This window comes from Lampris incognitus, unplaced genomic scaffold, assembly GCF_029633865.1.
Source record: "Lampris incognitus isolate fLamInc1 unplaced genomic scaffold, fLamInc1.hap2 H_1, whole genome shotgun sequence".
Classification (NCBI taxonomy): Eukaryota; Metazoa; Chordata; class Actinopteri; order Lampriformes; family Lampridae; genus Lampris; species Lampris incognitus.
The window spans coordinates 1728551-1740866 of record NW_026611076.1 but is presented as its reverse complement, the minus strand read 5'-3'; the positions used below and the strand labels follow the sequence as shown (position 1 = coordinate 1740866).

Genomic DNA, 12316 nt, shown 5'->3' with positions numbered 1-12316 from the left:
GGGAGACCGTCGCCACAGCCGGGACGCGAACCCGTGGCTCCCATACCGCAAGCGACAACGTTAACTAGTCGACTGGTTAACGAGTAAAGAGTCCGACCCGTTAGTCAACTGGTTAATGGTGTCGCTTGCGGTATGGGAGCCACGGGTTCGCGTCCCGGCTGTGGCGGCGGTCTCCCGGACTGCCCCCCCCGAATTCGCTACAATATGCAAGATGAAAAGCCTTACCACCGGCTATTTCAGAATCGCTCCACTTGGTGAGTCATGCGCACGACTGAGCTCCATGGAACAGACGCTTCAAATGCATGCGAGACTTCTGCGCTTGTGTTCATCTGACTGAAAACTGACCTGTTATCATAATCCCGGTTTCAGCACTGCAGCCGTTTTAGTCACATCTTAAACAACGGAAGCAGCGCTGTGGCAATAACTCCCCTTCCAGCGCAGTTAACTGGAGCCGCCTGCACTCCCACAGCTGAGCTACTTCTAGAAACTCTAGGACACCTCGGGGGGGGGGGGGTGCGACTCTGGACAACGGAACAAATGACTGCAGTTTTGATTAGTTCTTGACTGAACGTACCCGCGGCGGTCTCTTGGTTCTGGTTCAGCTCAAACTGGATGCCCCGGTACAGCTCGCGTGATATCAGCCCATAGGCTGTAATCATCACCACCCCTGGGATGAAGAACAGAGTCAGCAGCAGCAGCACGTACCTGAGACACGCACAACATGAGACACAGACACACAAGAGAGATGACGCACAAGCTGCTGAAAACCCGCTAAACCAAACTGAAGAACAAAGCAAAAAAGAAGAAAGAAAGGTAACTGGGGGTTCTGTCGACCCGTCTGCAGAAACGCACCGCTTAAAACAACAACTTTGTAATGGTTCAGCTGAACGCCGTCATGGGGTTCCTCTTCTCTGTGACATGAGAATATAACTTACAAAAAGGGGGCGGCTCCTTCAGTCCAGCGGTTAGTGATGTCGCCTCGTGGTGCAGTACAACGCTAGTTCGAATCCCGCAGTGGGCGGAAATGTACTGCGGTTTGTTAGCGAACGGTTTCGGACGCAGCCTGAATCTCAGTTTGTGAGTGTGTGAGTTAGAATCCATGTTCACGAGGGCCTCACATCTAAACACGGACACGGAGACACCGGAAGAGATAAAAGGAAAAGAATAAACAAATAATGAGAGGGAAGCTGTACAGACGTCACTTCGATGGCGTTCAGTCGTCTGCACCTTCACTACCCTCACCCTGCACGCGCTCTTCATCAGGCCGTCTGACAGTGGACGCCACTTAGCACGTGAAAGCGAGAGCAGGGGGCCAGACGGAGGTGTTGGTGCACGCTGTGGTCTACGTGCCCCCTGCACCCCATTTCCACCGCTAACGCCGCTCTAAGCCACCGCCCGTCTCTGGACAGCCCCGCTTCTCGTAACTGGGTTTCATCTCAAACTCTGCCGGACGCCACGGCGAAGTGGACACAAGGGGGCAGGACACAGATCAGAGGGGCCGGTGGGCCGGTGCACTTTAATCCCGGGTGGCAAAAAATAAATAAAAAGTGATTCAGCATTTCGTTACTTTACAGCGTTTATAACTTACCGCCTGTTTTGTCTTTCCATTTCCTCCGTATTAATATCATCCCAATTTTATTTCGAACAGAAGTTTAACACTGTGACGCGAGCTCGGCTCATTTATTCATGCTCTAATAACGCTGCACAGTTTCATCATAAATTAGAAAGCTAAAGCGTGGCATTATTCATGAAAGTGGAGTAAAAGACAAAGAGATTTGATCTTGTACTGCAGGTTATGACCCCCAGCCCACCCGCACTGAGGGAGGCTGGTGCCGGGTGGGGAGGAAGATCAGTTAGGGCCGTCCATCACACTTCTAGACTTCGGGCATCGGAGTTTTTAACTTTTATTCTTTTTTACCATACTAATTAACTGATCTCCTGCCTCCGCTCTGCTGGCGAGGCTCTGCAGTTTGACAGACACGGCCCAGCCACAGACGTATTCATGAAGGTGTTCATGCACAAAGAGGCGTCAGAGGAGGGACATGCAGAAGACTTGTTGCTGCGGACTTTTCTCCTTCATTTCCAGCGCCATACTCCACGGGACCTTCTGCATGGAGATATATCCAAACACACACACACACACTTATATATACACTGCTCAAAAAAATAAAGAGAACACATAAGCAATGCAATGTAGCTCCAAGTCAATCACACTTTTGAGATATCAACCTGTCCAGTTAGGAAGCAACACTGATTTGTGAATCAATTTCACCTGTTGGTGAATTGTCTAATTTCCACCAGGTGGAAATTAGAATATTTGCAAGACAACCCCTATAGAAGGAATGGATTTGCAGGTGGTGGCCACAGACCATTTGCCTGTCCTCATCTTTTCTGGCCGATCTTTGGTTAGTTTTTCATTTTGCTAGTGCCCTCACCACTAGAGGTGGCATGAGGCGGTATCTGCAACCTACAGAAGTTGCTCAGGTAGTGCAGCTCATCCAGGATGGCACATCAATGCGTGCTGTGGCAAGAAGATTTGATGTGTCTCCCAGCACAGTGTCCAGAGCATGGAGGAGGTACCAGGAGACAGGCCAGTACACCAGGAGACGTGGAGGGGGCCGCAGGAGGACAACAACCCCGCAGCAGGACCGCTATCTGGTCCTTTGTGCAAGGAGGAACTGGAGGAGCACTGCCGGAGCCCTACAAAACGACCTTCAACAGGCCACTAATGTGCAGGTTTCTGCTCAAACAGTGAGAAACAGAATGCATGAGGATGGTATGAGGGCCCGACGTCCACAATTGGGGCCTGTGCTCACAGCCCAACACCGTGCAGCCCGACTGACCTTTGCCAGAGAACATCTTGGCTGGCAGATTCACCATTGGCGCCCTGTGCTCTTCACAGATGAGAGCAGGTTCACACTGAACACATGTGACAGACGTGAGAGAGTCTGGAGACGCTGTGGAGAACGTTCTGCTGCCTGCAACATCCTCCAGCATGACCGGTTTGGCGGTGGGTCAGTGATGGTCTTGGGAGGCATATCCTTGGAGGGCCGCACAGACCTCTACGTGCTAGCCAGAGGTACCATGACTGCCATTAGGTACCGGGATGAGATCCTCAGACCCATTGTCAGACCATATGCTGGTGCAGTGGGCCCTGGGTTCCTGCTCATGCATGACATTGCTCGTCCTCATGTGGCCAGAGTGTGTCAGCAGTTCCTGTATGTTGAGGGCATTGATGCTATGGACCGGCCTGCACGTTCCCCAGACCTGAATCCAATCGAGCACCTCTGGGACATCATGTCTCGTACCATCCGCCAACGCGATGTCGCACCACAGACTGTCCAGGAGTTGACCGATGCCCTGATCCAGGTCTGGGAGGAGATCCCTCAGGAGACCATCCGTCGTCTCATCAGGAGCATGCCCAGACGTTGTAGGGAGAGCATACAGGCACGTGGAGGCCACACACACTACTGAGCCTCATTTTGAATCGTCTTGAAGAATTTCCACAGACGTTGGATCAGCCTATGTTCTCATTTTCCACTTTGATTTTGAGTATGATTCTGAATCCAGACCTTAATGGGCTAATGATTTTGATTTCCAGTGATCATTCTTAGGTAATTTTGCTCTAAACACATTCCTCTGTCTAATAAATAAAGATTTCCAGCTGGAATATTTCATTCATCGAGGTCTATATTGTGTTTTTTAGGTGTTCCCTTTATTTTTTTGAGCAGTGTATATATATATATTGTAGCGAATTCAGGGGACAACGTAACCACAGGAACTGCCGCGGCCGGGAAGCGAACCCGTATCGCCCGCACCGCAGGGGACATCGCTAACCGCTCGACTAAAGGGTCAGACCCGCGAGCCAGCGGCCAGCGTGTCTTCTTATCCATGCACCTTACTATATATATATATATATATATATATATATATATATATATATATATATATATATATATATAGAGGTGGAGTCTATGACAGCTATTTCGTGTAAGGACTCAGACCGAGAGGGGAAATTCTCATTTCAACACACAAATTGCTGTGCTTGCATTCAAAAGGATTTCAGACCTCCGCACCCCACAGTACGTATGACTCCACCTCTTAGGCATTGACTTAGAAAATAAAATAAAATCCTTTATATTCAGTTTGGTTTGTGTTCGTAGTTAAACTTTTGTTGTGGTTACACCGCCCCGAGCTGCCTCCCCGGCACGTTCAAGCCACTCCCCCAGCTCGGACGTGCCGGAAACATCCGAGCGCTCGGCTCGCGCTCTGAGGAGACAAGAGCTGCACTGCACCAGGTGTTTGCCATCATCCATCAGGCACACCTGCGGCAATCAGGCAGCCCTCTACAAGTCTCCCAGAACACCACTCCAGGCTTCGACGTACTGAACCCTGCGACTCTCCTCCGCGACTTCCACGGCTCCCTGCGTCTCCCTCGACCTTCACGGTTTTCCCCGGACCTCTCCTACGATCTCCCCCCTTGTCCCTCTACCTGGACCCCTCCTTTCGGATTCGACTTCCCTGATCTCGGACCCGGACTTCCTCGGACAACCCCTCTTGGATCACGGACTGGACTTTCTTGCCAGGTGCACGCACATTATTTCAACACCTCCTGGTCATTTACATACCGCACCACACATAGGCTAAAAACGCTCACACATAGTTATACACGCAAACCACGGGACACCACACATAGTTTATTCACACATCCCACTAAAAGAACGTTTTCGCACCATACATTCCCCTCCCACAATAAAACCACCTTTCTGGATTTTGAAGTCATCCTGTGTCTGTCTGCCTTGGGTATCGCCACACGGGTCGGGTTCTGGTGCGCGAGCATAACAGAACGTCGAAGCCATTATGGACCCAGGCAAACCCAAGGTGCAGACGGTCCCTGTGACGCCCCAGAGCCCCGTCCCCCTAGAGGCAGTAGTAAGAAGTCACAGCTGCCAACTTGCCTCTCTCCACTCAGAGCATTCTGCTGCCTTCACACAGGTCACCGGAGAGATCAGCGGTCTTCAGTCCGGCTCCCAGGCCGCGACGAGCGCGTTAGACGCCCTCTCCGCGCAGATCGCTGCACTCTCAACAGCGGTCTCCAGGATGAGCGACCCCCCTGCTCTGGCCCCGGTCTCTGCCCCCAGCTCGGCCTCCGGTTTCCCCGTTCCTGGTCCCGATGTTCCCCCTCCTCCGAGTCAACCCCCACTGGACCCTCAGTGCGAGCCTAACCTTCCCTGCCCCAAGGTCTTCGGTGGGGAGTTCGAGCTGTGCAGGGGTTTCCATGGTCAGTTTGAGCTCCTGTTCAAACACCAGCCAGCCAGGTATAGGACAGGAGAGACCAAGGTAGCCCTTATGTCCCTCCTCACTGGCAAAGCCCTCAGCTGGGCCATAGCGGCGGTTGGCCATACCGAGTGGCTCGCCTCGGACTATGGTGCCTTCCGCCGCGAGTTCTGTCTGGTGTTCGACCACCCAGCTGACGGGCAGGACGCTGCCAGCCGCCTCCATTCCATCCAACAGGGAGCCAGGTCGGTGGCAGATTATTCCCTGGAGGTAAGGATACTCGCGGCAGACAGTGGGTGGGATGACACTGCGCTCAAGAGCGCGTACAGGAGGGGCTGAGCGAGCCCATCAAAGATCTCATCGTTCGGGACCACCCTGCCTCCTTCAACGAGCTCGTCACCCTCGCCCTCCTGATGGACGAACGGCTGCGGGAGCGGCGCCAGGAACGCGCCCCGCGCACTAGCCCCTCCCATAGACCAACCCCCATCCGTTCTACCGGTGCCTTCCCTGGGTCAGCGTCCCGTGGGCTCTCTTCACCCTCACACTCCCCCTCGCAACACTGGGTGGCTTCTGGATCCAGGCCGGAGGAGGAGCCCATGCAGTTGGGTCGGTCACGGCTCCTGCTGGAGGTTAGGGAGCAGAGGATGCATGACCACCTCTGCTTCTACTGCGGGAGGTCGGGCCACTACATTAAGGCCTGCCCGACTCACCCAAAAAGACCCGGCTCACTAGCGAGGGGTGTCCTAGTGAGCCTGACGATCCTTCCTCAGCCCAAGAAGGAGCACAACCAGCTGTTCCCGGACACTCACCTGGGGTAACGACTCACTGTCTATTGGTGCACTCCTGGATTCGGGGGCGGACGAGTGTTTGATGGACATCTCGCTGGCCCGGCAGGCCGGCATTCCACTCGTCCCCCTAGACACACCCCTCACAGCCCAAGCCCTAGATGGTCGTTCACTTGGTAAGATCACACACAGCACTGCTTCCCTCACCCTCACTCTTTCGGGTAATCACGTGGAAACTATGCGTTTTTTGGTTTTGCACGCCCCCACAGCGCCCCTGGTGTTAGAAAGACCGTGGTTGGACTGGCACGATCCCCACATCTCTTGATCTACTGGGCGGATTTTGGGTTGGAGCGTTGCGTGTCATGCCAACTACCTTCGCTCTGCCAACTCCCCGTCCAGTGGCCTCAGACCCGTGCCTCCTCCCACGGATCTCACTGGTGTTCCTCCCATTTATCACGATTTAGCCCCTGTATTTAGTAAGGACAGTGCACTTTCCCTCCCCCCTCACCGTCCCTATGATTGTGCCATAGATCTCCTTCCCGGGGCCGCCCTTCCCACCGGTCGGTTTTATAACCTCTCCGTCCCGGATAAGGAGTCTATGCGCAATTATATCAGAGTCCCTGGCCTCAGGAATCATAAGGCCCTCGTCTTCCCCGGTGGCAGCGGGCTTCTTTTTTGTGGTAAAGGAGGGCAGCCTGAGGCCTTGCATAGATTATCGAATGTTAAATGACATCACGCTGAAAAATAAATATCCACTCCCCCTTATGAGTTCCACGTTCGAGCCACTCACTCACGCCACGGTGTTCCCCAAGCTAGACCTGCGCAGCGCGTACCACCTGGTGCGCATCCGGGAAAGGGATGAATGGAAGACGGCCTTCAACACCCACCTGGGGCATTTCGAGTACCTCGTTATGCCCTTCGGCCTCACCAACGCCCCGGCCGTCTTCCAGTCGTTGGTCAACGACGTGCTCCGGGACATGCTGAACACGTTCGCAGTGGTGTACCTGGATGACATCCTCGTCTTCTCCAGGACTGAGGAGGAACACCACCAGCATGTCCGCCTGGTCCTCCAACGGCTGCTGGAGAACAAGCTCTTCGTGAAAGCCGAGAAGTGCATGTTTCACTCCGCCTCCGTGGAGTTCCTTGGCCACATCGTGGAGAAGGGGCTCGTCCGCACCGACCCCAGGAAGACTCGAGCGGTGGAGGAGTGGGCACGGCCCACCAACAGGACGCAACTCCAGCGCTTCCTGGGGTTTGCAAACTTCTACCGGCGCTTCATCAGGGGGTTCAGCCGTGTGGCCGCCCCCCTCACTGCACTCACCTCCACCCTCCGCCCCTTCTCCTGGACCTCGGAGGCAGAGGCCGCCTTCTCGGCCCTGAAGAGGCTGTTCACAACGGCTCCGGTGCTCGCCCACCCGGACCCGTCCAGGCAGTTCATCGTGGAGGTGGACGCATCGGACACAGGCATCGGAGCCGTCCTCTCCCAGTGGTCGGAGGAGGACCAGAAGATCCACCCGTGCGCCTTCTTCTCCCGGCGTTTCAGTCCTGCAGAGCAGAACTATGACATCGGCAACAGGGAGTTGCTGGCTGCCCACGCCGCCCTAGAGGAGTGGAGACACTGGCTGGAGGGAGCAGGGCAGCCGTTCATCGTATGGTCCGATCACAAGAACCTGACCTACGTGCGGACGGCTAGGAGGCTCAACCCCAGGCAGGCGCGCTGGGCTCTCTTCTGGAGCCGGTTCGAATTCACCCTCACCTACCGCCCGGGCACCAACAACGTCAGGGCAGACGCCCTCTCCCGTCTGTTTGCCGAGCGGTCCCCTGACGCCCCAGACACCATCCTTCCCCCGGCCCGGGTGGTGGGTGTCGTCACCTGGGCCATCGAATTGGTGGTGAGAAGGGCCCATCGCGCCCAGCCCGACCCAGGCAATGGACCCCGGAACCGGCTATTTGTGCCTCCCTCTGTCCGGCACCAGGTGCTGGAGTGGGGCCACTCCAGCCGTTTTGCCTGCCACCCCGGTGTCCATCCGCAGGGGTTTCTGGTGGCCCACCATGGAGGCAGAAACCAGAGAGTTCGTGGCTGCCTGCACCACCTGCGCATGCAGCAAGGCTCTCAATCGCCCTCCAGCGGATCTCCTGTGCCCCCTTCCTGTCCCCGGCCGACCTTGGTCCCACATTACCTTTGACTTAGTAACTGGCCTCCCCTTGTTCCAAGGCAATGACACCATTCTGACCATTGTCGATCGGTTTTCCAAGGCCGTCCACTTTGTTACTCTCACCAAACTCCCCTCTGCAGCCGAGACGGCGGACCTTCTCGTCTCCCACGTCGTCCGACCCCATGGGATTCCCCTGGACATTGTCTCTGACCGTGGTCCCCAGTTCACTTCTAAGGTGTGGCAGGCCTTCTGTAAGGGGATTGGGGCCACGATCAGCCTCTCCTCCGGGTATCACCCCAGACCAATGGGCAGGCAGAGCGGGCCAATCAAGCCCTGGAGTCGGCTTTGCGTTGCGTTACCACCAGAAACCCCGCCTCCTGGAGCAAGTACCTGCCCTGGGTGGAGTACTCGCTCAACTCCATGGAGAGTTCGGCTACCGGTTTGTTCCCCCTTCGAGTGTTCCCTTGGCTATCAACCCCCTCTGTTCCCCCATCAGGAGTTGGAGGTGGCGATCCCGTCCACGAGGGCCCATCTCCGCCGATGTCGGCGCGTTTGGAAGACCGCCCGGGCCACTTTGTTGCGAGCTACAGAGCGGGCCCGTCGCAACGCCAACCGGCGGAGAGTGCCGGCCACAGCCTATCAACCTGGCCAGAGGGTATGGCTCCAGGCCCAGGACCTGCCCCTCCCTACCCTCAACCGGAAGCTGGCTCCCCGCTACGTCGGTCCCTACACCATCGACCGCATCGTCAACCCATCGGCGGTGCGTCTCCATCTCCCCACCTCACTCAAGATCCATCCCGTCTTCCATGTCTCGCGCCTCAAACCGGTAGCCTCCAGCCCTCTGTCCCCCCCTGTCCAAGCTCCTCCACCCCCCAGGGTCCTCGACGGTGGTGACATGGTCTGGGATGTTGACCGGCTGCTCGCCGTACGCCGCCGGGGGCGTGGGTACCAATACCTGTTAGACTGGGTTGGCTATGAGCCCGAGGACCGCAGCTGTGTCCCCCGGTCCTACCTGGCCGACCCCGCACTCCTGGAGGAGTTCTATCGGGCCAACACCATCGGACGGTCGCCCGGTGTCTCCCGTAGGAGGAGGGGTCCTGTTGTGGTTACACCGCTCCGAGCTGCCTCCCCGGCACGTTCAAGCCACTCCCCCAGCTCGGACGTGCCGGAAACATCCGAACGCTCGGCTCGCGCTCTGACGAGACGAGCGCTGCACTGCACCAGGTGTTTGCCATCATCCATCAGGCACACCTGTGGCAATCAGGCAGCCCTCTACAAGAAGTATCCCAGAACACCACTCCCTGAACCCTGCGACTCTCCCTCCGCGACTTACACAGCTCTCCGCGTCTCCCTCGTCCCCAGCGACCTTCACGTTTTTCCCCGGACCTCTCCAGCGATCTCCCCCCTTGTCCCTCTACCTTGACTCCTCCTTTCGGACTCGACTTCCCGGATCTCGGACCCGGACTTCCTCGGACAACCCCTCTTGGATCATGGACTGGACTTTCTTGCCAGGTGCACGCACATTATTTCATCACCTCCTGGTCATTTACATACCGCACCACACATAGGCTAAAAACGCTCACACATAGTTATACACGCAAACCACGGGACACCACACATAGTTTATTCACACATCCCACTAACGGAACGCTTTTCGCACCATACATTCCCCTCCCACAATAAAACCGCCTTTTGGATTTTGAAGTCATCCTGTGTCTGTCTGCCTTGGGTTTCGCCACACGGGTCGGGTTCTGGTGCGCGAGCATAACTTTGGCGCTTTCACTTGGGACATACTTGTATAATCGAAGTACTGAAATGGAGCAGTAATTTCTCATTTGTTGCAAATCATTGAAAATTTTTCTTTCTTTTTCTGTTTTTATTTCATATTGAAGAATAGGGTTCTCAGAACCAACTGCCTCCTCCTTCAGTAGGGGTGGAGACGTTACCTCCCTACCAGCCTCACCGGAATATTGTTCAGCTGAATTCTTTATCTGCTAGACCTTATGGTATCTACAGCACGTGAGAAAACCAGATCAGAGGATCTTGGGTTTGACAGGGACTGGATCCCCGAAAAGAGCAGCGGAACCCATCCATCCATCACCCGACCTGCTCTCAGGGTCGCGGGGATGCTGGAGCCTATCCCAGCAGTCATTGGGCGGCAGGCGGGGATACACCCTGGACAGGCTGCCAGGCCATCACACAGGGCCGACACACACACACACACCTAGGGACAATTTAGTACAGCCGAGTCACCTGACCTACATGTCTTTGAGTCACCTGACCTACGTGTCTTCGATCCACCTGACCTACATGTCTTTGATTCAACTGTCCTGCATGTCTTTGATCCACCAGACCTACATGTCTTTGAGTCACCTGACCTACATGTTTTTGAGTCACCTGACATACATGTCTTTGATCCACCAGACCTACATGTCTTTGAGTCACCTGACCTACATGTCTTTGAGTCACCTGACATGCATGTCTTTGATCCACCACACCTACATGTCTTTGAGTCAACTGACCTGCATGTCTTTGAGCCATCTGACCTACATGTCTTTGATCCACCTGACCTACATGTGTTTGAGTCACCTGACATACATGTCTTTGAGTCACCTGACCTACATGTCTTTGAGTCACCTGACCTGCATGTCTTTGAGTCATCTGACCTACATGTCTTTGAGTCATCTGACATACATGTGTTTGAGTCACCTGACCTGCATGTCTTTGAGTCACCTGACCTACATGTCTTTGCGTCACCTGACATATATGTCTTTGATCTACATGTCTTTGATCCACCTGACCTACATGTCTTTGAGTCACCTGACATACATGTGTTTGAGTCACCTGACCTACCTGTCTTTGAGTCACCTGACATACATGTCTTTGATCCACCAGATCTACATGTCTTTGAGTCACCTGACATACATGTCTTTGAGTCACCTGACCTACATGTCTTTGAGCCACCTGACCTACATGTCTTTGAGTCACCTGACCTACATGTCTTTGAGTCACCTGACCTTAATGTCTTTGGACTGTGGGAGGAAACCGGAGCGAGCACCCGGAGGAAACCCCCAAAGACACGGGGAGAACATGCAAACTCCACACAGAGGACGACCCGCGACGACCCCCAAGGTTGGACTACCCCGGGGGCTCGATCCCAGGACCTTCTTGCTGTGAGGCGACCGCGCTAACCACTGCGCCACCGTGCCGCCAAGAGCAGCAGAATGAAAGTTAGAAGTGGGAGTGGACAGCGTTTTCTCTTTGGAAGGCAGAAATGTGAAGCATGGGAGGTCACATCCAGCCCTGCCAACACACATGCAATTCTTTTGAATGCTGCTAGAATGAGGAATTAGGATTTGTCCGAGTGATTCCCCGGCTCCTTACCAGGTCTGCTCCGCCTCCCCGCAGGGCCAGTTAAGGCGACACATGTGGCCGACGGTGCCGTCCGACTTGGGGAAAGCCTTGAGGATGCTGAATACCGGGTATGGGACCATGATCAGCAGCGACAGGACCCACGTAGCAGCGATGACACGGTAGGCATGGGAACGCGTCTGCCACGCTCGCGACTTCAGCGGGTTACAAATGGCGCTGTACCTCTCGATGGCGATGGCCACCAGGCTGAAGGTGGATATGCTTACGGAGATCCCTGTGGAGAAGGAGGGTAGGAGGATGAAATGGAGGGTAAAGGGTAAATACTTAAGAGAGATTTTGGTTGGGTACAGGCTGAGATGAGTAAACAATACTTAATTTTCAGTTGTCGGTATCTCTAGATGCAGGTTTGGGGAACTGCGTGTTATGTGAGACAGCAGTTACCCCACGTTTCAATGTCAGTGTTAATATACTTGGCAACAGGGCGATTATTCAAATGAGCATCTGTTAGACTAAGAAGGATGAAGAGGTGGTCTGTTAGACTGAGAAGGATGAAGAGGTGGTCTGACCATCTATGTTAATATCTCATAAAACAGATGTTATTTGTGGGAAGTGCCCCTGTTTTCACAACTTAAAGGGTAGAACAGAGAAAACCCCCACAGGAACTCTGCATTAACTGTCTCCTTATCTGGTAGGAATTTAGATAATGATGCAAGGCGTACAGCAGTA

General features: G+C 54.6%; 1 protein-coding gene across 1 annotated transcript in view; it reads right to left on the bottom strand.

Annotated features, from left to right (window-relative positions):
- The window catches only part of LOC130131961 (cholecystokinin receptor-like), a 49392-nt gene that overhangs the window by 1548 nt on the left and 35528 nt on the right, over positions 1–12316 (bottom strand). The window contains exons 8-9 of the mRNA XM_056301686.1: positions 11603–11864; positions 575–705 (exon numbers count right to left, since the gene is read on the bottom strand). Of these exons, the coding sequence (XP_056157661.1) occupies positions 575–705; positions 11603–11864 (393 nt within the window). The remainder of the gene's footprint in view (positions 1–574; positions 706–11602; positions 11865–12316) is intronic.